The sequence below is a fragment of the Hydra vulgaris genome, chromosome 12, assembly GCF_038396675.1.
Source record: "Hydra vulgaris chromosome 12, alternate assembly HydraT2T_AEP".
Classification (NCBI taxonomy): domain Eukaryota; kingdom Metazoa; phylum Cnidaria; class Hydrozoa; order Anthoathecata; family Hydridae; genus Hydra; species Hydra vulgaris.
The window spans coordinates 25,315,906-25,343,635 of NC_088931.1; the positions used below are offsets into that span (position 1 = coordinate 25,315,906).

At 26.4% G+C, this 27,730-nt stretch overlaps 1 protein-coding gene across 1 annotated transcript; it reads right to left on the reverse strand.

Annotated features, from left to right (window-relative positions):
- Positions 1-3,971: 3,971 nt before the first annotated feature.
- LOC101240938 (uncharacterized) lies at positions 3,972-25,043 on the reverse strand. The gene is made up of 6 exons (XM_065812682.1): positions 24,870-25,043; positions 21,066-22,589; positions 20,730-20,992; positions 12,717-12,759; positions 7,964-7,992; positions 3,972-5,209 (listed from the first exon to the last, which is right to left on the reverse strand). The coding sequence occupies exons 1-6, from the start codon at positions 24,994-24,996 to the stop codon at positions 4,991-4,993; spliced, it is 2,205 nt and encodes a 734-aa protein (XP_065668754.1). The 5' UTR covers positions 24,997-25,043; the 3' UTR covers positions 3,972-4,990.
- Positions 25,044-27,730: the final 2,687 nt, after the last annotated feature.

Sequence of the window (27,730 nt, forward strand, 5' to 3'; positions counted from 1 at the left end):
ATTTCAACTACTACACTTGTAAAATCAAACTTTCTAACTGTGTTTAAAAAGACTTTTAAAGTTATTTTATCAGTAAAACCATATTTGTTAGTTTAAACAATATCTTAGGAAAACTTGTTAGAAAAATACTTTCTTTTACTTTGGCATCAACACAGGCATCGAACATCTTGGTTTTGAGCCAGAACTCTAACCATTGTGCTACGGTTGCAGTATGTTGAAGTATGTAAACATTTGGGCCCAAACGTTGTCCCGTTTTTTACGTAAAAAAACGAAGTGCTAAACTAATTAAAATTAAAATTCTCATTGCGTTCTCCTACGGAAAAAACTGGGACAATAACAACCCTAGCCTAAGAATAAATTGGAATCCAACATTCAGTGTACACCAAAGGTTTTGTGTACAGTATATGCTGTGATAAACCTCATATATTCTTTAAAAGCAATGTTTTCTATAGGCAATGTATGGCATAAACACGCTACATGTTTTTTAATAATTTGTATGCCGGCGGGCTTGCCGTACGCAGCGTTATTCAATGCGTTCGTGCTTTTACTGGTTTATAGTTAATTCACTTTAGGCTTAACAAATTTAAATATATAGACTTATAAAAGTTAATTAGGGTTACTTAGGAAATTTTCATATGAAATTAAAACTGATTTAAAATTTAAAAAATATGTATACAATCTCCCAACGTCATATTTTCATCAAGAAGTACTGCGAGAAATTTCAACTTGATTTCTCATTTTATGTGTTGGTTAGCTATAGAAAGTTTTGGTAGTTTAAAGAATTTTATCTTGATCATGGAAACGATGGAAAAAAGTTTCGTTTTGGTTACATTTAGTGATAATTTTTTTTGCACAAAACCATTCAGTAGTAAGTATTCAAAGCTAAGATTCAATAACTCTTTGTTTACTGACTTAATCAGAATATTTAAATCATTATGTGCATAAAATAGATTTGTGTCATACGCAAATAAAATTGTATCTAGTTCAGTACAAACTTTTTTTTTTTTTTTTTGCATTTCAATTCTTCAAGTACAGTTAATTACCAATAAATAGAACCTCTAAGGGACCAAGGAAAAGGGTTTGACTTAACGAATGTTCGACTAAAGATAATTCCCGTTAAATCGAGATCCGACTGATATGAGATATTAGTTTGAATTAAAGAGATTTTTATTTACTCTATGTTAAGTATCAACAACACGCCATTATACTAATAAAAGCGTGAAAAATGTTTTAGTAAAAGAAGTTACGTATTGTGTTCACGCTGTACTGAAATTTAATACAGTTGACACTCAATACCTTGAAAATTCAAGGGGCCTGGAAAAAAGTTCGAGACATCGAGAGGATTTTGGCTCAAACGAGTGCGCAAGGGATCGGAAATAAAGTTCGAGGTACACAAAAGTTTCAGATATTGAGACAACTGTAGTAATTAATTAAACGATTTCAAGGGACCAAATGAAACAGTTTGAGTTTAAAAAAGTTCGAGTTCGGTGTTGGACTTACCAGGAATTAACTATAGTTCTAATTTACCTGAAATAGTATCATCGTTTGCGTGAATAAATTTCTGCATTTCACTGCATTCTGTTACAAAGTAAAGGATTTATTCATTATTTCAAGCTTCTTTGTGACGTCATTTTATTTGAGTTATCAATATCATCTTTCTTATCATGTTGCTCAGTTTTCATGTTTGCTGCTGTTATTGAAGCAAATACTTTTTGTGGTCTCTTTATAGTTTTTTAATAGATTCGTCAAGGATGTCGTTTTTCAAACATTTATTACAATTATAAGAATTAGAGAATAGTTTTTTGATACTTTATATATTCATAACAAAAAATTGAGCAATATCAATAAAACTTACAAAATAGAAATTTTTTTTTTACATAAACAGCTGAGAGGTTTTAGTTAAAAAATTTCAGAGTTTCAAAACGCGTCAGCTAATTTGTTATTCTATTCGCTGTAAAACCATCTTTAAAAACATGTAAAAAATTTTATTAAGTTGCTGTCTCTTCATAAACTTTCGAGTATCTGGATTATTATTATGAGTATTATTATTATTTTAAACTTGTTGATCGATTGAAGCTGGAACGTTACTATGTGTAGGCATTAGGGGTGTTCAAAAAAATAAAATTTTCAAAACGCAAATACACAAGAAGCCAAATTTGGGGCAAATATATAAAATAAAATGCGATTACAAAAAAAAAATTCCAAAAATATTGACGTTTACCTTGGGCTCAAGCGGCAAAATACCCTGAAAAATGGCCAAATTGTTCATAAATTATTTGGCTTTGAGCGCAAGGTATATCTCAATATTTTGTAAAGTTTTTTTTTCTAATGTGATCATAATGTTCCAATTTTTTATTTAGATTGTTGTGTATCTTGGTTTTTTCATGTGTTGTTTAAAATAAAAAATAAGGTGTCGCATAATTTATGCAAAAGAAAAAAATCTTTTTGCGTATTTGCGCTGAAATATTTTTTTGTGAAATTACTTTTTAATATAAACAATAATTATAAAAAGACTAGGATACACAACAATCTAAAAAAAAAAACTTAAAACCATTATGATCACATTATAAAAATTTTTTTTCGCTCAAAGGCAAATAATTTAGGAACAATTTGGCCATTTTTCGAGGTATTTTGCAGCTTGAGCACGAGGTAAACGTCAATATTTTCGGAATTTTTTTTTTTGTAATCACTTTTTTTTTTATATTTGCCCCAAATTTTCACTTTTTGTGTATTTTGAAAATTTTATTATTTTGAACACCCTTAGTAGACATTTTTGCAAAAAGTTTTTTTTCTGTTTATTTTAAAACAATCCCAAACCTCCACAGAATTTCGATGAGACATTATTAAACACATCATCGATGAAGGCTGAAAATATTATATTTAAAATCTCCAGCAATAGTTGTAAATTCAGTTGATATTACTATTGTAAAAATATTACTATGACAATGTTTGTTATTTGATTATTTTTATGTTTATAGAATATTTATTTAAAAGCAGGGAAAGTTCGTGTATCTAAGGCTTTATTAAACTAAGTACTAAGTAACTAGTACCTAAGGCTTTATAAAACTTTATTTGAAAACTCTAAATTTCTATGCTATGCTTTTCAGTCAGGTAATTAGTTACAAAAATTCTAATTTTTATTCCTATTTTGTTACTACGGCGAGTAATAACCGGAAAACGCTTTTTGATGGTCTAAAGTAAAGTTTTGCTAGTATCTTAGATTGTTTAACAATCCTAGAGGAAATGCTTTTCTTTAAGTTCATTTTCCGTGATGCTATCAAGTTTTGTACCTAAGAGTAGTACTAGTACCTAGGGCCATATAGTTTGCTTGTACCTAGGACCAAGTGTGCGTAAAGAGTTAACTAGGAAGATTGTTGAGTTTTGATTGGCGCTGAGTTTTTTTCTTTCTCGCGGTTGTTTTGGTATTACCATTTTACGTTATATATATATATATATATATATATATATATATATATATATAAATTTACATATATATATATATATATATATATATATATATATATATATATATATATATATATATATATATATATATGTATATATACATACATATATATACACACGCACATATATATATATTTTTTAATGTATTTTAATTACACACGCATTTTGCGTATTACCGCAAGATACTCGATGATAAGATTTATTCAGTCTTCTTCAAGTTCACTATAACAATATAACTTATATTGTCAAGTCTTTCATAATATATTCAATTAATGCTTCCTAAATTTTAATTTTTTTTCTTTCTCAACTTTGCGTTATTTTTTTCTGTTATATATATCTTAACGGTATTTGGTTAAATATAATCTTTTGTAACAGAAGTATACTCTGCTTATATTATGTGTAAAAAAATGTAATTGCGAAAATATAAATAGAAAAAATATATATAATTTCTCAATTGTTTAAATAGTACTCCACGAATATATTATCAGATAAAAAACAAATCTAACTAAAAGAATAAAACACTATTTCAAGAACATAACATTTACATTTAAGTAAGAAATTTCTGTTAAAAAAGAAAAAACCCATCTGACGTAACAGTTAAAACTAAAAGCGAGATTTAAAAAATACAATAAAAAAAATATTCTGATAAAACACTTAAAAATAACAAACCGAAGTGTTAACTAAAGTTTAAAAAACGAAGCAACGTGAACATGAAGAAACTCAAAGAATATTGAGCATAAAAGAAGCCCAAAATTATCGAGTGTTACAATAACAACGGGAATTTCATTTTATAAATGTTCTAAACCATTTTTCATAACTTATAAAACCAAAAACGTAAAGAAAAAGAAAACACTTAAGCTAAAAAATTGTTTTATAAAATAAATAAATATATACTTAATATACAAACTTTTTAAACTTATAAACATTTGAATTATTTTCAGTTTTTGGTGACCGTTTTATTGCCTAAGAAATTATAGCAGGCATTTTATTACAAAAAATATTCGGTCGTAATAATTAAGTGATACCTTATCGGACAAGTGACTAAAAACTTAAAGTTGGACAAAAGTATCTAAATTTTTTTAAGACTAAAATTCTTATCATAACCTTGTAAGTATGATAAAATTCATTTTTATCAGGTAATCAGGTGTTTAATAAAATTCTAAATAAAATTAATTGTTTAAGTAAAATTTAGTTCGACTAGAGTTTTTTCCGATAAGGTAATTTAGACTACTTAAATGTGGAAGTTACAGTTCGTAACCTAAACGTACAATTCGTAACCTGAGCGTACAATTCGTTACCTGAGCATAAAACCGAAGTGCAAGGCCAAAAAAATGTTTAAAATTTTTTAACAATTTTTGGGAAGTTTTAAAAGCTGTTTCATACAAAAGTTTTTATATGTAAAAAATAATTTATCGATAAATCAATAAAAAAAAAAAAAAATTCTTCAATAAATAATTAAAAGATTTCCTAAAAATTTTCATAAAACTTTGCACTTTGGTTTTGCAATTATGGTGCGAATTAAAGGTTAGAGGTAATGCTCTTTCGGTTTGATCTCGCCTTGATTAGATAATTCAAAGGTAAGTCCATCGAGAGGACCGTGCGATGATTCTCCGTTGTGAAACATCGGTAAAACGGGATCAACTGCACGATCATTTGAAACTAAGGAATGCAGTACCATCGCCTTTAGACTTTTTGAATGCTGTGAATTTGCATCATTTAATAACATTTCTAAGCAGTTTGATTCCTAGAGAAAAAAAAAACAATAAGTTTTCTGGAAAAAATTAAAATGAAATATCAAATGTCACAAAATAAGGGAAAGTTAATATTTAAGTTAAAATTTGAACATTATTTTAAAATAATCATTTGAATAGAAATCATTTAAGAAGTTTTATAAACAGTTCTTTAATGGAATGCAACATACAGTTTTGTTATTCACACTCAAACCTTACTCCTTCCCTCCCGTTCCTAATCCCCTTCCAAAAAAAAAGTCAGAATTCAATTTGTTGAACGATCGTAGCTGGAACAGAAAGAAAAGCATATAACCTCTTTATATGTTACTTTCCTTAAGTTTTTCCCTCTTTAAAATTTTTCCCTTTTTGCTTCTTTCCATGAAGTGATCTATTGTAGCATTCCAGATAAGACCTTTAGTGGCAACTGTTAATCTTCCCACCTCAATCTTCACTCAATCAGTAACAACTTTAATAAACCAGAGAAAATCACTAAATACGTAAGCAGTTCAGTGAATCTCTCTGGACTGCTAATGCAATGGACTCTGACTGTTGATCAATAATCATTCAAAGATGATCAATCAAATCATTCGTTGTGTTTTCATTAATAGTTGGCACTACTTTAGTATCACGAGATTTCAGGTTAATCTGATGAGAAATTATTTAAGAAGCTCTCACAGTCTTTATTCACATATTCTCGAAATTAGTTAAACAAACATAAAAGTTGAAAATAAATTAGAACTGTTTAAAAACTATGATATGAGGTCTAGATGATCCATTAATTCTTGGATATTGTATAAGAGTACTTGAAGTACAAGGTTCATCCAACTGTACAGAAGACCTGTACAGAATCTATCTCTTTAAAAAAAAAATTATAATCTTAAAATTTGCGGCTGAAAATTCCCAAAATTGTCCCTAAGTTGTGAAGATGTCAAATAGCCACTTTAGCTAACCCACCAGCATTTTCACTTTAAACAAATTTAAACGAGGCTTGTCTTTACTTTAAAACATTAAAAAAAATTCCAACAACAACCAGTATCCAAATTACTTGAAAACAAAGACTAAAAAGCAAGCAAAATGAAAAAGCTATAAATTATGTGAGTCAGGAAAACATGAAGACTGAATGAATTTGAATGCGCTGATGTTTAAAAAGAAAAACTAGTTCAATGAAAATTTTTCGAACATAAATAAACAGTTACAGTAAAATAATGGAACTTTGCTGAATGATGGATCACGTTATGGTAGGTGGAACAAGAGATAATAGATCACGTTATGGTAGGTGGAATAAAAGATGATGGATCACATTATGGTAGGTGGAACAAGAGATGCTTATTGAGTAGCAACCATGGTAGTATTTGTAAAAAAATTATTTACAAATACTACCATGAAAACAAAAAAACCCCTTAAGATAATGTATCATTATCATTTATTTTTTTCGACAGAGGGTCAAGCTTCATAATATGTGGCAATGATAAATTGCTAGCATCACAAACAAGAGAAACAACATTCACACTCACCTCATCCCTGGAAGTACTGCATTCAACATATTTTATTACACAGCAAACTTTTTAGTCAAGTTCTGGAGTTAAATGGTTAGATGAATTAAATGAAAGTAGTATAACAATTGAAGTTAAGAAAAAATAAGATTAGGCTTTTAAAAACTTTTCCAGATACATCTTATAAAGGAAGACCAGTATACCAGACTTAATCAAAAGAAATGTTATGGATTTTATTGTCCAAGAAGTAGAAATAGCAACATTTATTACCTTGGCTCCTGAGGATTACATAATGAATTATTACTTTCTTGTCATTCTAGGTTATATTTTGATGCAAATTCTTCGTCGCACACACTATATTTTGAGGTGATTCCTTGTTGATTAGTTTTACAGCTCCTTTTAAATATGTTTCAAAAAAGCGACCCATCTTGATAACTCTTTTTTGCAATAAATAATCACAGAAACTTCTGACCTGATACTTTACTGCATAATAATGTTTCAACTTTATGAATAAATACTGATTTAAAAAATATTGGTTACACATATTAATGTTTAAACTTTGTGAATAAATACTGGTTACATAATTTAATTTTTGAACTGTTAATAAATATACTAATTACATTTAAAAAATTTTTTTTTATTTTTTCAAACTTTAATTAAAAAAAATAGAGACAATAATAAATAAATAGAAGAAATATGTGTAAAAAAAGAATAAATATGACAACATAAATAATAAAAAACATATACAATATAAAAATTAAATTTATATTAACAGAGTGGATAATTAAATAAAGGTTAAAGTGTAGCTCACAAAAACATGCCAACAACCAACAAATGAAAATAACAACTATTTAATATTATTTCACATTGGAAGTGTAAGTGTATAACTGTAAGTGTATAATTGTAAGTGTATAATTATGAAACATTCTTTAGATATAGTTTCTTTTCTAAATTCAAGTTCAATTACTTAGTTTAACAATACCAAAATTTAAGCCATCTTTACATTCTTAACTTTTTTACTATAATGGCTGACACCATTATAGTAAAAAAGTTAAGAATGAAAAGATGGCTGATACCATCAAACTCATTTTTTAGTAATTTTTTTTATATCATTAAAAAGTGTGCTTAATTTATTGTAAAAACTACCTCAGTGTAACTTTTATGAATAACAGATAACAAAATTAAATTTGAAAAAAATAAAAAATTGAAAAAAAAGTAAATATTACAATGTGATAAACTTAAAAAACTTCAACAATAAATAAAGCTTTTAAAAACCTTTTGTTGCTGCAATGCTTGCATCTCACCTGAAATAAAAAATTAATAAAACGTTTTAATTGTGAAGATTTTGAAATCAGATTAAAAATTGTAAGAACTGTCATATTTAATGTCTAAAAATAACACTTTATATGAACAGATATAAATTAAAGCTATTTAGAAATTGTTTCAAGTAATCAAGCACACATATACTTTGCATGAACTCATCCAGACACTCATAACTTTATCCAAACACCCATATATCTTGCAAACCTGATCCCAGCCACACTATATCTTGAGTAAACTTATCCCAGCACCCATATATTCTGCATAAATTTATGCACCATATTAATAAATCAAGCACCCATATATCTTAATAAATTAAGCACCCATATATCTTAATAAAACTTATAATAACACCTATATCTCACAAATATTTTTCTAACATCAATATATCAATATATCATATCTTATTTATCTCATTTAGATGGCATATATATATCATATTTTTCTAACATCAACATATCAATATATCATATCTTACAAAGTAACAATTCCTTTTATATAGGGATTGCAAAATTAACAATTTTTTTTATTACCAGTAAATAAAAAGTAAAAATAATTATTTTACTGGGTTACCGGTATATTACGGGTAATCTTAGGCATTTGAAATTTTTTTTTGAAATGCACAATATTAATAATAAAAAACAATCTTTCTAATTTTTTTTTACCAGCATAACTTTATTTGTGTGTCCAACAATAAAATTTCCAATTTTCCAACAATGCCCTTTCTCTTTTAGATAAGATACAAAAATGCATTGTAAACATAGTTGGACCTGCTCTTGCAGCCAACCTCCAACCATTATCACATCGTCCTAATGTTGCTTTTCTTTCTCTTTTCTACAAATACTATAACAGGCACTGCTCTAAAGAGCTAGCGTCTCTTGTGCCATTTACTAAAATTCATTCTCGTGTTACTCGTCATTCAATTATGTCTCAACCTTTTTCTGTGACTATTCCTAAGTGCTCCAAAAACTCTTATTTGCCTAGTTTTTTACCTCGAACATCAATTCTTTAGAATTCACTTCCTTCATCTTGCTTTCCTGATTCATATAATTTGTAATCTTTCAAGTTGTCTATCAATCGTTATCTTGCTCTATAAACTTTATCTTTTCTCTTCCAGTAACTTCCAACTCTAATAGTGGTTGCTTGCAGCCTTGTTGGAAGCAAAGATGTTTAAAAAAAAATCAAAGTTCTTTTTAGATAATAGCTCTAAATTACCAACGCATCACTTTCCTCTAGGGTTTTTCGGTTCCGGGTACCCAGACTCGGCAAGTCTGTGGGTAAATACCCGGATCCGATACCCGGTTTAAGGCTCGGCGAGTCTCATGGTTTGAATGTTTTGCCTTGTTTCGTAGGCAGTGGTGCGTCGTCGAGCTGGATCCCTACCTTTCAAGAAAAACATAGTAGTAGAGTTTGTGAATCTAACTTAAAGTTGAACTTGGCCACGGCTTTTTTAGATGTTTTGAGAACATTCAAGTTTATGTATGTTTTGATGTATGTCCGAATACACACCAAAAGAATCAACTTCATAACTCAAATTTTTTCTAATCGAATGTTTTTATATATAAGCATATGCTCCAAAGGATTTGCTAATATAATATGTTTCTATATTAGCAAATGTTTTAAAAGCATTTGCTAATATAAAAACTTTTGTTTAGGAAGATTGAATTTAATAAGTTAATTCTTTTAGCGCGTATTTAAAAAACTTAAAAAAAACACTTATCATTTATTAATTAATTCTCTATTTTAGGAAAAAAGTGAAATATCATAAATTTACTAGAACATTTTTTTACAGCCCCATTATGCCGAAGCACTTCAAAGTGTGGGAGTATTTCACTCAATGTACCAATTTGAAAAGTAAAAAATGCAATAAGTGTTCAATGATAATATCAAACAAAGATGGAAATACTTCATCAATGATTAAACATTTAAACGTTAAACATGGAATTTCTTTACTAACACAGGAAGAAATAGGAGAAAAGTCTGGCACCAAACAAATTAAAACCCTCGACACTTTCGTTTCCGTCGCAAGAAAGCCTTTAGAAGAAATTTTCTCTAAAAAGGCCGCTCTTGATGGTATATCAGTTAGGGCGATTACAATGTCTAGTTTTATTCGTGAAAGTTTAGTAAAATTAAGTTATAATCTTCCTAAAGCCGAAAGAGGTTATGAATTTATTTCATAAGTTTTATGAAAAAAAGAAGTTGGAAATATTAGAATTGTTACAAGAAAAAAATGAAGAAGGCCGACAATTTAGCATGACACTTGATGAATGGACGAGTATGAAAATTCGGAAATATCTCAATATCAATTTGCATGGAATTGACTCTGAAGTTTATAATCTGGGTTTAGTGAGAATTTTTAACTTGTGTACAGCTGTACAGTTAGTTGAAAAAGTAGAACAACATTTAAACACATATAATATTAATTTTAAAAAACATAGAGCTGGTTCAACCGGCGATGGTGCATGTGTAATGATAAAATTTGGACGAGAATCTCCTTGTCTCTATAATTTGAATCACACTATACACTTAGCTGTTTGTGATGTACTATATAAAAAGAAAAGTATTACCGCCCTGCAAGATGAAGATGACGTTGATGGAGATAGAAATAACCATGGTCAAGATGATATTAATGATGATCAAAATGAAAATTATTATTCTGATGAGAGCGACGGTGACGTCGAAGAGCACGGACAACTTGAATTAACAAATTTAGGCAATGTAGAAGAAAGTATAAAAAGTGTTTGTATAATTGTTAAATTTTTTAAAAGCTCTTCAGTGAGAAATAATATTTTGCAAGAAAAGATCAAAATAGCTTTAGGAAATAAACTTCAGGTAGTGCTAGACGTAAGAACTCATTGGAACTCAATGATGAAATGATATCTAGATTTTTAAAAATATTTTACATCATTAAAGAAGCTCTGCAAGATATTGGAAGTGTACATTTAATAGAAAATATTAATATTGAATTATTAAATGAATTGGAAAATACTCTAAAGCCTATTAAAATAACTGTTGAAACTCTTAGCAGAGATGATGCCAATCTTGCAACAGCCCGATTAGGTTTTATGTTAAGAATATTAAAAGAATCCAATGGTAATTTAAGTCGAGAGCTACTAATGACAATGAAAACTCAAATAAATAGCCGTAAAAACAAAGAAATAAAAGAGCTATTAGATTCTCTTGTAAATGGTACTATGCTTTCAAAGAAAATACAATTATATACAACAGATTTACTGAAGAGATTATTTGGTGAGGATGAAGAACAGCAAAACACACATGAACAGGGGCATTCAACTGAAAATAACGAAAATACTACAGGAAACACATTACCACTAACACTAGAGGAAGAACTACATAAAATATTAGAAAGTGCGAAATGTCCAATTTTGCCAAGCTGCGGAGATAAATTAGCTGATATTAAAAAAGAATTTTTATTATTTTCAAAAAACTAAAAAAAGATCTGTATATTTAGAAAAATTGTATCAAGCGTTAATGACGATAAAACCAACATCAACAAATTCCGAACGAACATTTTCTGTAGCATCCAACTTCTGTACAAGAATTCGTTCTAGATTATCGGACAACTCATTAAGTGCCTTAGTTTTATCAAAGTTTTATTTTTTAAGTAAAAATAATTGCTCTGTTTTGTATTAAACACTTGCAAGTATTTTAATTGAGTTGAGTTTATTTTTGCTAGTATATTCACATGCATTTTAAAAAATGCGATATTTTTAAAAAAGTAATGTCAAGTTTATTTGGTAGTTATTAGGTAAGATTATAATAAAAGTAAAGAATAATATATTTACGTTAGACGTTGAACTGGCTAAAAGTTGTTTTATTTACCTTAATATATACCAAATCCATTTTTAAAAATCAGCGTGAGAACAAAAAATCCTTTCATGCTATTGTTAAAATTGCAAGTTAAAAAGACGTTTTGGACCCGGAACCGAACCCGGAACCGATAAATATTCTTAGACTCGACTCGGACTCGTTGGGTCTAAAAATGCCGGGTTTTCCCAAACCCTACTTTCCTCATTGTCTGAAAAATATTCCGGTTTTGAACTAAAAGCCATTCCCGAAGTTATTGCATTTTTTTTAAAGTTTCATATTGAATGGATAATAATATGGATAATCATAATTTCTTTGGTTTTTTATAATAATTCATATTTTACCGGCAATTATCAACTTAATAACTGGTAATAAAATTTTGCATTCAAATTTGATTTACTGGTTTTACCTGTATTGCAATCCCTTATTGCAATAAATTTTAATTAAACCATATATATATATATATATATATATATATATATATATATATATATATATATATATATATAATACATATAATAATTTAATTACTTAAACTTTTTTTTGTTAGCATTAAAAATAGCTGAAATAATCTAAATAACTTTTTTTAATAATCTCAGAAACAAGGTTGTGTGGACAAGTGAGGTTCAAATAAGTGATTTAACTATACTTATTATCTATTGTATTCCATCTATCTAAAGTGTTTTCCACTCTAGTATTCAAATGACACTTTTCCAACCACCTTTCTCTAAACACCTTTCTTTAATTACCTTCCTCTAAACACGTTTCAAAATTCTATTTATTCAACCATCTATGTATCCAAAGTACAAACATTAAAAGCTTAAAAAATTAACATTTGCTAAAAAAAGTTTTTTAGAAAAAAAAATTTAGGAATACTTACAGACATTCAAAAAGCATGATTCAGTCAACGTAAGATCCACTGACTAAATAAAAATGATTTTTTTTAGCCATGCTTAGCACAACATGCAAAAAATATTATTTCATTATAAACATAAAATATACATAAAATAACATTTATTATTATATTTTAAACATACATAAAATTTAGAGATATTTATGATATTTATTTACTTATAAATTATATATTATAAATAAATATAATATAAAATATTATATTATATATATATATATATATATATATATATATATATATATATATATATATATATATATATATATATAATAATAAATATATAATAATAATATACTATAATGATAATAATATATATATATATATATACCAAATTATATATATATATATATATATATATAAATAATAAATATATATATATATATACATATATATATATATACATATATATATATACATATATATATATACATATATATATATATATATACATATATATATATATATATACATATATATATATATATATATATATATATATATATATATATATATATATATATATATATATATATATATATATATATATATATATATATATATATATATATATATATATATATATACAAGGGCTATTCTAGAAAAAAAATTTAGGTGGTGGTACCCCTCCTGTCACAGAGAAACTTAGCGGAAAATCGGAGGTTTTTGCAAAAAAAAAAAAGATCCTTAAATTTTAATTTGGGCAGCGCCCAAATACGGTTGATGCTGTCGAAAATGGTCTAGAATAGCCCCTGATATATCTATATATATATATATATATATATATATATATATATATATATATATATATATATATATATATATATATATATATATATACATATGTGTGTGTGTATATATAATATATGCATAAATATAAAAAAAATAATATAAAAATTTATTTATTATAAATAATAATAAAATATAGAAAAATATCATTTATTATTTCATTATTAATATACAAAAAAGATTTCATCAATATTATTTCATTTTAAATAGAAAATAACATTATCAATGGTATTACAATAAATATTTTATATATTTGTGAAAATAAAAAAGTTTCATGTGTGTGCATGTTTTCAATCCAGTAGGGTTCTTTTTATTCTGCTCAGTAAAACAATTTCATATTGCAAAAAAGTAAGGTTGAAAATTTCCCAGAAATTTTTAACTCGGCAAAAATTCCAGAAATTTCCCAAAAATTTTTGAAATTTTCAAAAAATGAAATTTTTTTTTATAATTAATAGGTAAAATTTTATGTCTTATTTAGGCAGTTGTTATGGACAATTTTATGGTAAAGTATTGTGAAGCAGAATATAAAAATTTTAGAAAGCCTCCTTTGAAAAACACTTTTTTTGGTATTTTATTGAATTTTTTATTATAACTTTTTATTATAACTTTACTATGATAATTTGTTTTCAAAATTTTCTAAATCTGTTTTATCCTGTTATTTGCTAAGCATATTGATGTTCATGGCCGTAGCAAGTTTTATTTAAGGCTTAACATAATTTGCACTCCCATCCCTTAAGGGGATGGGGCATTTTTCAATAACTATAAAATTGACCTACAAATTACTGAAAACTGTAAAATTATATATAAATAGATTTGATTGAATATTTACAGTATTTTACAATTTTTTCTTGTTTTATAGATGTTATTAATTACTAATAGCCAAAAGAAGAGAAATTTTTTTTGCTAAATTTGAGCTTTTAAAAAACATAGTTAGCAATAACTATGTTTTTTAATAGCATAGTTAGCCACAAGGCCACTTTTGACTTTATAAATCAATAAATTAAAAGGAGGGGGGGGGGGTGATCTGCAGAAAGTACCTACTGGTTTCTTAAAAATAAAAAAAGTCCTTAAAAACTAAAATTCACTTAACTGAATTGTGTCAAATACCAGACTAATCAACTAAATTCATCAAAAAACTGACTAAAACCCCCTTCTCCCACACACCCTCCCCCTAAATCACCTTTGCATGCAATCTTTACACATAAAAAATCTTTGTTTCTTTAAAACACTCTAAAAAAATAATAAAACTTGTTAATCTAAAAAAGATTTTATTCTTTGTATTTTGTGAATATTTTACATCATAGTTGAGAGAAGTAAAAGCTAGAAATATGTTATACACAAGACAACCTAACTCGGAAAACATCTACTTTTTGTTTTTGAACCAAAGTAATGTAAGTAAAAGTAAAATATAACAACTTGAGGGTTTTATTGCTTTTTCAAAAAAATGCGCAATTCTTAAATTGATAAACTTGATTATAAAATTTTGACTAAAAGATGTGTATTTTTCGCTTGTGGGTCTTTATTATTTTAGAGCTCTTGTTGAAATTTTTAAAGAATACCCAAATACTAAGATGATAAAACACATATTTTTGAAACAAATAAATGAATTTTATAAAACTATATAACAACTATAAGTTTATTGCAATAAATTTTTTTTTAAATTTCAGGAAATTTTGAGCAAAATTTCCTTAAAAATTTCTGGAAATTTTCAACCCTACAAAAAAGTTTATTTGCAATTTTGTGCATGAGAAAAGTAAAGCTAAAATTTGAGCAAAATTTCCCAGAAAATTTTAACCCTACAAAAAAGTTTATCAGCAATTTTGTGTATGAGAAAAGTAAAACAATCAAAAGAAAGATTACACAGATAAAAAAGTTTTAACAATTCTGACAGACACGAAACATATCCTTTTTGATTTTCAGTTGTTCTTTGTAAAAACTAGTCGCCCTGTACTGCTGGACAATAGGATAATAGTAACTATTATTCTATTGTCAACTAACATACAACACATATACAACACACACACACAACTGTGTAACTATTAAATAGTGACATTGTTGTATGTGTGTGATTTATAAGTGTTGTGTGTGTGTGTGTGTGTGGGTGTGTGTGTGTGTGTGTGAGTGTGTGGTGTGAGTATATATATATATATATATATATATATATATATATATATATATATATATATATATATATATATATATATATATATATATATATATATAGATAGATATATATATATATATATATATATATATATATTATAAAACATTTATTAATCATTTTATAACAACTAACATTATTTAAATTCACAACATTTTTTATTTTGTCATAATTTCAGATTTTTAAAAAGACGAAAAAAGAATTTTAATTTGTATTTACTGACAACTTACCAGACTTTTTGAGACTCTTTTATGTATTTTTTGAAACATTATTTTTTGTCATTAAATAGCAATATTTAATGAGCTGAATGAGATTTTTAACATAGTAGATTTGAATATCAAATAAAAAATTTTATAAATTTTTAGTTTTTTAGTTTTTTTAGGTCATTTTTTTTTTAATGACCTCAACATTAGGAGATAAAATTTTTTTTAGTGACTTATTATATATAACTTGATGTTTGGCTTTAAATTATATATAACTTGATGTTTGGTTTTAAAAATGTCCTTATAAAATTAGTTAAAAAAATGTCCCACTTTTTTAAAAAACTAACTTGTTAACCTTATACATATCACTTCAGTATTTTTCAGTTTTTAAACTTTGCTTTCTTTATACAAAGTTTTTTTTATTTTTGAATGTAATTTAAAAATTGATAAAAATCATTTTTAACTATTTATATGCATTTAGTTTGAGATATATGAAATAAGCAGTAATACCATAAACAAAAACAAGAAAACTCGGCAAAGCAATTTAATTCATTTTGAGAATGTGAAAATGATAGAGAATGTAAAAACAATAGAAATCAATAAAATTTTAGAATCATTCGATAAGCTAATTAGAATTCCAAATGCATTAGATGCTTTAGCAATCTACAGGGCCTTTTTAGAGAAATCTGTTTTTGGAAGATACAAAGTTTTTGTATATGAATTAATTTCATTATCGACAAAACTGAATTTTCCAGCCATAAAAAAAAAATCAGTTTCAAGAAAAGTTGAAGATTTGGGGAATAAATACCACATAGATCAGAAGACATCAGTATCTCAGTATCAGCAACTCTAATGATATATTTTTAATATTATAAATGAAAAAGGTTAATGGCTGAGCACTGAAAAAAAAGGTTTTACAAAATTCAAGTTGAAGGTAATGAAGAAATAGAATATGTTAAATCAAAAATTGTAATCATCAACTGTATCAAAGATACAGAAACTGTTGTTAACATAATCCAGTACCAAATAAAAAATCTCTGACTCTAGTAAAACTGAAACAGAGACTGATGATATCAACTAGTATAATATAGTGTAAGAAAAATAAAAGCTTCAACTGTTTCTTTTAAGAATTTTAAGCTAAGCACACACCAGAATAACATATGTCATCAATTGTCAGAAGAAGGTATTAATATTGTAACTGTAAAACAGGTAGGTATTTACAAAACAGTAACGAAACTAATAGAATGAAAAAAGAATTATAGTAGAACTACAAAAAAATCTTTATGGACACTACAATTTGATGACAAAACGATTAAAAAGAAAGAAATGCGAGTTGTAGTTTAAAAAAAAAGAATGATCAGGAAATAAAGTTGAAAGCCTTGATTTTAAAAAAAGCATGAATTTTTTTAAGCTTTGATTTAATTTTTAAAACCTAACTCTGGAAAATAAAAATGTATGCTTTTATATTATTTTGTACTAATTTTATTTTTAATACTAGATTTTATTTATTATATTAAACATTACTTTTTTAATATGATAAAAATTTCATTATTTATACATTTTTATTCATATATTTTATATGAATAAAAATGTATAAATAATGAAATTTTTATCATATTAAAAAAGTAATGTTTAATACAATAAATAAAATCTAGTATTAAAAATAAAATTAGTAAAAAATAATATAAAAGCATACAATATATAAAATATAAAAGTACATTAATCAATTATATTTATGATAAACAAATTGCTATGATATATTTATGATAAACAAAGCATGAAACAAAGCATGAAAAAAAGCATGAAACATCATGCTTAGCTTGCTGCACAACATAGTTAAGCTAGTTAAACTATTCTACTATAAAAAATTTCTATAACATTCATAAAAATTTTGATTGATCTTGTAAAGTATAATAAATAATTTGGTAATACATAAATAAAAATAACAATATGTTTAACCTTTTTTTTTATTTTTATGTTGATTCACCTCCCCAAGGCCGAGAAGGCCACTACAGACAAGGAGGTTACTTAATTGTGGTTATAACTCTCTCTCTCAACTCTATAACTCCAAAACACAAACCTTGACAAATAAGGCCGCTGCGCGGAGAAATAAGTTGAGCGCTGTACTACCAGGGACATGGTGGGGATCGAACTCAGAATCTTCTGCTTGTGAAGCGAGCGCTCTACCACTACACCACTACTGCAATTGATCTTATATAACAAATCTTATATAATAAACAAAATCTTATATAATAAACAAAATTTAATATAAAAAGTATAATATATAATTATACAATATATAGATCATAAAATACATTAATAAATAATTAAACATTTGATTAAAAGTTTATTATGTGTTAGTTCATCTTTCCGCTCAATATACTTAAAACATTTATTAAATTTTTGGTTATGGTTTTTTAATTTAAAAACTTTTTAAAACTAAAATCAGAAACCAATACCCAACCTGGTAATAAGTACCAGTCTGTCCAACAAGCACTAATATCCATTTGTATAAAATATATTAGGCTGTTTTAGTACCGGTTTTAGCCGATTGTTAAATTTAGAATAAATTATGCAGCATCATGTGTTACATTTCTTATTGAAGAATGTCATTGATAAAATTTTTGGAAGCAAAACATTGTCACCAAATATCAATTTATTTATATTTTTATTGTTGATAAACTGATAAAAAATTAAGATGATTTGGTAAAAATTTTCAAAGAGTCAACATTATCATAAGCATAACAGTAGTGGCATGGCAAAATGATTAGAAATTTTTGTATGAGTTTGGGCATCATTAATTTTTTTTTTTCTCAAAATAAATTATTTTTTAAAAAGTGATTTCAAAGCCCTTCCGAATATTGTTAATGCTGGGTGAAATTCAAGAGAAATTCTGGCATTGCTGGTATTTATCTTATGGCAAGAACATTGTTAGCAACTACATCCAGCATCTTAACTGAACAGATGAATATCTGGTTTTTTAAACACTGTTATGACTAGAAAAGCAAATTATATATTATGAGTAAACTATGGTGTTTTATTAGCTGCAGTATGCAAAACCAAATAATCTTATTTACAATGGTGTAAGAAACTTTCACAAACACTGCAAGATTCAACATTTGTGCAGAGTGCACAGTAAAAACAGTGCAAGAAATCATGATTTATGCAAAAACAAAAAAATCAATCAATAAAAAACCAATTTTTTGTAATAAAATTTAAAATTTATACTAATAGTAATTTTTTAGGCGTTTAGAATTTTATAGAATTACAGTTTTTTTCAAATTAAATTTTATAGAATTAAGTTTTTATTAAAAAAGCCTTTAATCAATCATAAAAGGCGTTTTTTTTTTGCTTTACAAAGGAAATTAAAAAAAAAGAAAGATATCTTTTATTATAAATCTAAAACTCATCGTGTGAGACCTTGTTTTACTTGTGACCAGACAGTTTAAAGTTCCTAATACAATTCTTCAGCATTTCTATACATACCTTGCAAACGTACATTAACGCCAAGTTGTTTCCATATATTCTCAAAAACATTGATATTAGATTGAGCAGGCCATTGCATTACAATGATTTTATTTGAATCAAACCATGCTTTAACAGATTTTTATGTGTGTTTGGGATAATTTTTCTGTTGGAGCATTCACCATATAGGCATACTTTCATTTATAAAAGATATCATTTAGTTCTCCATTTAATTATCGTATACAATTTAATTTTCCATTACATTTTCAATGTGATAAAGTAGTCCAAATCCAGAAAATCCTGCAAAAGCACCCGCAAGCCATAAAGCCTTTGTCACCCCTATGTTTTATAGTTCCTATAGTATGTATTGGTTTTAATCGCTTTTTAACTGGTCTTCTAACATTTTGTTTACTATCTGAACTTCTCAGGTTAAACTTTGACTTACCCTATCATAACATTTCCACTGTTTCCACTGTAACATGTAACATTTGTAATTTGTAATTTGTAACATGTAACCACTGTTTCCACTGTAACATTTCCACTAACATTTAGCCTATCATAACATTTCCACTTTGACTTACCCTATCATAACATTGTTTTCTGCACAATAACTATACAACCCTCCAAACAATGCTCTCCAGTATTTTCTAAAATATTCGGGAGTTACAAATTGTCTGGCACTAGCAAATGGATTTTTTTTCATGTATCTAAAAACTCAATCAGTATGAGAAATACTTCTCTTTGGTCATTACCCTAAATGCTCATTTTTAACAACTTCTTTGGTATTTTATAAAAAATAAGTCAAACCTTGTTGATGAAAAAATTAGATGAGTGCTTTTACTAATTTATATGTATATATATATATATATATATATATATATATATATATATATATATATATATATATATATATATATATATATATATATATATTAACACAGGTTTAGTTGTGACATCATATTAAAACAATCATCTGCAGAAACTTAAGCAGCTACATAAACTAAAGGTTTATGTTCCATATATCTAGATCTACATATCTACATATGAAGGATATTTATTGCCGCAAATGTATGTATGTATGTATGCATGCATGCATGCATGCATGTATGTATGTATGTATGTATGTATGTATGTATGTATGTATGTATGTATGTATGTATGTATGTACGTAGGTATGTATGTATGTATGTATGTATGTATGTATGTATGTATGTATGTATGTATGTATGTATGTATGTATGTATGTATGTATGTATGTATGTATGTATGTATGTATATATGTATGTATGTATGTATGTATGTATGTATGTATGTATGTATGTATGTATATACATATTGTTTAAATAAATTTAATAAAAGTCTTACTTCAGCATTTAACCAGTCAAGATTAGGAGAAGATGGGACAGGTTGAGAAGCCTTTTTACTTGGTGTTTGTAACAAATTTAGTTTTTTATTTTGATCATTCTGTAATGCAGATGCTGTGGTTATAATGTTCGATAAAGACTTAAAATGTTGATTATTAAAACCCTCATCCAACACTACCTCTTCATAAGATAATTGTGTATCTGCACTAGAATTGTTGATAGTTCCATAAGGATCAGTAGATGATTGTTCATAAAAACTATATACTAAAAAATATATTTAAAAAATTTAAACAAATAACAATTTCCACAAAAATTCATAAGAGAAAAAAAAACTTACCAGGTGCACCAACTTGTGACGAATATACTTGTGACGCTAGCGAATTTTTAGAAATTTCACTATTAACTAACATGATAGATTCAGGTGGAAGGTTAGCAAACTGTACAAGTTGCTCTGGTTGTGGTATTAAATTAACTGCAACAGCATTACTTAAACTGTTTGAGTTGGAACCAACTCTTGGTATTAACAACCTATTTTGGTTAACCCTTTGAGTTGAACTTATAGGTACTTTTCGACCAGGACGTGGTCTAAAAGGAATAGCAAATTCTTTTCCATTTACAACACGTATCCCATTAAGAGCTGCATTGGAAATAACACCTGGTACTACAAGTTTTTGTTCCTTTGCACAAATAGTTGGATTTTGTTTAATTTGAGGGTTAACATTGGCCTTAGGCTTTATCTTAGTTTGTTTTTTTTCATTTTCAGCTTTTGATAATGTCACTAAAAATTGAAGGGTATCAACATAAAAAGACGGTTTTTTCTCTTCAAACAGTTTCCAATCATACTTAAATTTCAAAAGTTCTTTTTGGCCTGCTGCAACAAAAAGTGTTCTCAGATGAACTTTTTCTGCTGTGGAATAGGTAAAGTAGCCCTTAAAAGATTCTGGAACAGGCTCTGAATGTGCTATTGGTTCTTTATTGAGATGTTTAATTCCAAATATTTTTGGAAACTCACAGCATGTATCTTCGTCTTCTGTTACAGGCAATTCTTCTTTGTCTGAACTTCTAAGAGCATCTTCCAATACAATAGGTGTTTCAGATTTCTTATTTTCAAAAATATCTTTTGCATGAGATAACTTCTCTTCATATTGATTTTGATCAATGTCATCTGGTAGTGAAGGGTAAATTAAAAGATTTAAATTTTCATTGGTATACAAATCATTAAAGCGTCTGTCAAACATATCAAATACTTCCGAGAATTTAGCATTAATGTTAACATTTAAAAATCTCAAACGAGGGTTAAATGCATGCTTCTGAACATAATTGAATGCTGAGTTTGAGTAGGGCAAGAACTCAATGCTCACACATTTTGGTAATGTAATATCAGGTATACTATTATTATCTCTGTATAATTTTTTTAAAAATCTATTGGGTGGACGAACCCTAACATTACGCCCTTTGTATCTTACATAAGTTGAACCTTTAGTAACAAGCTCATCTAGTTGTTTTGCAACTTTCTCACCTAAGCCATGAACACCTTTTTTTCTGAGTTCACCTAAACATATCATGTAGTGCATTTCACGTCTGCAAGCTTTTTTGGGGTCAGGTTCAGGTAATAGCAGTAATGTTTTAGATATTTTTGCCCACGTTCTATGATAAAAATAACGAATTTGTTCACTAGTTTTTGCATCATCGCTACTCTTGAATTTTCTTTTTTTCTGCATAAATATTCTTATTTTAGCATAATCTTTTCCATGTTCAGCTAACCCTTGAAAAAAACATTCTTGGTCTTCTTCACTCCACTGTTCCCACTGTCTACGACATTTTGGCTGTCTGATTGGTGGCTCTATTTCGAGGGTAGAAACTAAATATCAAAATATTTAGAGTAATTTTAATAATAATTTTAAAACAAGTAGAACTTTACAAAATAAGGTTATAAGCCACTATAATATAACTAAAAACAAGTCCAAAAAAAATTAAAAAGTACAAGTGAATATATGGAAAATAAAAATAATATTAAAAAGAAATACAAGTCACACACAAAAATACGAACAAAGAATCTCAAAGAAAAATGAAAAACAGCCAAATTATTCCTAATATATATTTAAAGATTAACTTTATTCTAAAGTCACCAAAAACAGATTCAATTTAAACAAGAACAATAATATACAACAGTATATGGTATAAAAGACATCATTACATATTAATTACGCAATGTTTTTCTAATAGCTTTAAAAAAAAACAACCACAAAAACATAACTAGACAAAAACAAGCTAAACATGAAAAAAAAATTTTAAAGTCATGTTTTTCTTTTAATAATTTTAATGTTAAAATATTTTTAAACAATAAAAAAAATTTTTTCTCAACCTTAATTTATTGTCTATAATAAATTCTCTACCAAATGAAATCTCCATCAAAATGATCTTTATTGCAATGCTTCAAATTTTCTCTATCAAATGATATCTATTACAATGCTTTCTTAGTAACTGCAAAGATGTGTAAAGAGAAAAAAAAAATCTGTAAAGACCAATAAGTTATTGTAACTAACCTAATAAAGAATAAGTTTGAAAGTAATGAAGTATCAAATTTGAGCAAATTACAAACTTGAGCTAAGACCTTTGATATATTTGATAACACCTTTGATATACTTGATATATATGATTTATTACAATTTTTTGCATCAAAAGCAAACAAAGAGTTTCAAAATATATGGTTTATTATCATGCATATAAAAATGGACATAAAATTTAGGAAAACATCAGTATGTTAAAGAAAATACGAAAAAGTTTGAAAAAATCAAGAAGTTTCCTAAAAGCATAGCAATAAACTTACACATGTTAATTAGAAAAGTTTTGTTTACTATGAATCAGATTATTTGTCAAGAGCAAATATGAGATAAAGTCTGTCCAAACAATTATAGACTCAATTGCATCTACATCATTTAAAGTCACGAGTCTTTAAAGCCTAATAAAAGCTTGCTCGGTTGATGATGAGAGAGCCTCTAGAGCAAATAGAGGCATAAATATCATTTAGTCAATTCATCATTATATAACCTTTAATGTAATTTTTATAAATTGATTTCATTTTTTTTTTCATTAGTCCATTAACTTATTAAAGGTATATGTTGGAGTATATTGTTTTTCATTAATGAAACCCTCTAATTTACTTACTAATGTACTTTTAGAGCTTAGTTAATAAGATGTTTATCAATAATCACGATAATAAGATCAATTTCAGTACTTTTAATAAATTTAGTATGAATCAAAATTCTAGTTAAAAAACATACTAAAAACTATAATTTAAATTATATAATTCTAAATTTTTATATAATTTAAAAAAATAATTCATTTTGGCAATTTTCAAAAAATAGTTTATCATTTTAAATTAAACTTTAAGCATATTGTTCACTATTTAACTAGTTTTTTAGTAAGTAAACAGCTTGCATCCATCCGCTTCTTAAAAATATCAAATAATTATCTGGATTCTCAATTATTCTCTGACTGTCTTGACTTCTGAAAAAATAACAAAAATAATTCAAGTTAAGCTGGCCTTTGCTAAAATTGCCAAGAGGTTTCTTTACCAACATTAACTAATATGGGAAAGCTATTTTTAACAACTGAAGATATACTAACCAATGAAAGAAACAGGCTATTATCAGATAACTATGAAAAAATTAAACTATATCATTATTAAAACTCGTCTTTGGAAATGTGTGTATAAATTCAAAAATAAATAACATTTTTAGATTACATTTCCTAATGGAATTAATTTTGATTAGCCACAACTTCTGTATAGTTGCGAGTCAATCACTAATAACTACCCATTTTATGATCTATTTACTGCTAGTGTATTATTATTATAAATACAAAATAAAAATTTAAACAATAATACAAAATTAGTAACCTTTCACACTGTGTGTGAAATAATAAATAAAATAAAAAAGTGAATAGGGAGAACATTTATTAGAGGTAAGTTGAAAATCTCGCAACACTTAAATAGTGCAACATAATAATAATAATAATAATAATAATAAAAAAAAATATGCTCAAACACAAATAAACTATCATTTATTTAAATATTTATATAACTGTTTTGTCAAAAATAGGTTATAACAAGAAAAAAATAAATAAATAAAGATATTACCCTCTTCCTTGGTTTCTTGTTGTTGGGGAGTCAGGCATCTAGTAGTTGTACTACGAGTTCTAGGAATGCGCAAACTTTCCCTTGTAATGACCATATCTCTTTTCTCTGTTGTGTTATTCTTACTCATGTTTTATAAACTCACATTTTAAAGCTAAATTCATAAATTTATCATTCAATTTAAATTTAATACAAGTTTTTTTTGTAATTTTCTGTCTCATTAAGTATCATTTATTATTCTTTCAAATTAAATATTATTTTTTAAACTCAGATAAATAATTGAATGAATAATTAAAATGAAAGTTGGTTTCACTTATTATGGGTTGCCAGATGTCCAGCTTTTTACGGAGAAGAATACAGTGCCAAACCTGTAAAAATAAATATTTTTACTGTGTTCTCCTTTGTAAAAGGCGGTTGTCTGGCAACCTTACACTTATTTGATATAAGGTTACATAGTTGACTTTTTAAATGTGAATAACATAGGAATGCAATGTGAATTGTTATATGTAGCACAAGTCATTATAAGAAATTGGTAATGTCACAAAATCAAACTTTTGGTAATGCCGCAAAATCATTTTGTGACATTACAAAACCTTCAATATAAAACCATCCCACTATAAATCCATTTAAACTTAGTGATATCTGTCCTTTAATAAGTCAGTCAATTAAAGTTAAAATGTATTAACTTATTCAATTCTTAATTAAAAAGATGGTGTAACAAAAATAAAATATACAGTAAAATTTTACTACTTGAAATTAGATCAATTTTTAAATCACAGTCTTTATATGTATATATAATCTTTTATTCTGATTAGCATAAAATTCTCTATAATAATCAATTATAGGATAGGAAACTAAAACTTGCTTAGAAAGACAAAGATATGAAAGATAATAACTAATAAAGACATTCATGTAAATGTACACTAAAAATAATCAAATAAAGGGTTAGAGTTTTATGCAATGCTAGGGGTTATTTTATCAAACTATTTTTATCTTTTTAAAACAAATAGTAAAAAACATTACTTCTATATTGCATATTTCAAAAAGTAATTAAAAAGTTTTTTTGTTTTCCAAATGTTTTTGAACAAAGAAGAGTACATAATTAAAAACCTTTTTAAAAAGATTTTTCTATTTTAAAAAGAACTTTATTATAAAAAAGTTTTGAATTGAATATAAAAATATTCAAACTTAATAATTATAACCAAAAATTTTATACTTTAAATTTTTATATTTTAGAGTACTATTTTTTTGAACTTTAAAATGACAAGACCACTAGCATCTCATTTTTTTGTTTCAAGTTGGTATAAACGAATAAAATTTTTACTTTAAGATTGCAAACAAACTATCTTGTTGTAATTTTTGCATAAAACTTTTTAAACATTGGTTTTAAGTAAATGCATGTGAAAAAGACAATATATTCATTACCAACCAACTAATATTAGAATAATAGGCTGAATAAAAGTTTCATAGCAGAAAAACCTTGTGTAAAGGTCGCTGGATGAATTGAGTGAGACTTTGCTAAATGATTTCTTGTTGATACCTGATAGAAAAACAGTTGAAACATTTTAAACTGTTTAAAGACTTCAAACTGGTTAAAAGATGGATTTTACATAAATCACATATAATATTAGGTGGATAGGCGTTGTATGCAAACATTGATAGATGGAATGATTACATATAGTACACCCAGATCAAGGGTGCTACAAGTCAAAAAGTGTCAAACTGAGAAAATTAGGGTTGAAGTTTTAAGTTTTTAATATTTTTTCCAACTAAGAGTGCCATTTGTATTTGTCACTTTGTAAACATTTGTTTAAGACTAGCGGTATTTTGTCACCATGTACAACACATAACATACTATCAAATGAGATTCATAACTCAATATCCATAATTTTTGACTCGTGGCACCCTTGATCTGGGTGTAAAATATATACACACAAAATTGTTATTTAGCAAAAAAAAATTTTTAATCTTAATAACCCTAATGTCTACATTCAAAATATTTTTAAAAAACTATGAATTAATGCATATAAAAGTTTCATAGATAAAAGTGAAGTATTATTTAAAAGTTATTTATACAAGTTTGTTTATTGAGAAATTCAGTTACAAACATTTTTTAATAAATTCTTTATACTGGACATATCATTTTATCGATTTTGAATATATTTAAAACCATAATAATAAAAGAAAAGATAAAGGTTAAATAAACAACCTTTAATAACATTTACAAAGTATTAACAACTTAATCTGATTGTCGGTAAATGATTTTAGAAAAACAACTTTAAAAAAAAAAATAATAATAAAATAAAAAATACTGGTTAATCATTTTAAAATAAGGTTATTACTAAATTTGCTTTACATAAAAAGCATTCCAGATCAACACAAGTATGATAGGTCAATAAAATATTTAAAACTTAATAATAAATTTCAAAAAAGCCCTTGTTAAAAAAATACTAGATCTAGTAAATCTTAAAGGTGTGATAGAACCTTCAACTATTTCAAAACTTGGCGATACAGCATCAAAAATAACAGTCATTTTTCAATTATCTTTTTAAAGATATTATTTATTACTCTATCGGCTGCCGTTAGAAATATAACAACAAATGTTGATGAATTGTGTGGGAAAATTTAAATCTCGTCCGGTATAACTACTAAAACTACTCCGTTCAATAAGTACTCCGGATGGATTAAAAATATCCAAAGATATATAAAAACTCCAGAACAGTGGCGTCACTGGGCTTGGTGTCACCCAGAGCGGTAAACCTTTTGTGTCACCTCTCTAGACTTTCACTATTCCTTTAAATCTTTTCCAAGTGACCATATATAAAATTTAAATAATAAAAAAAAAATTAATAACGACAGGTGCA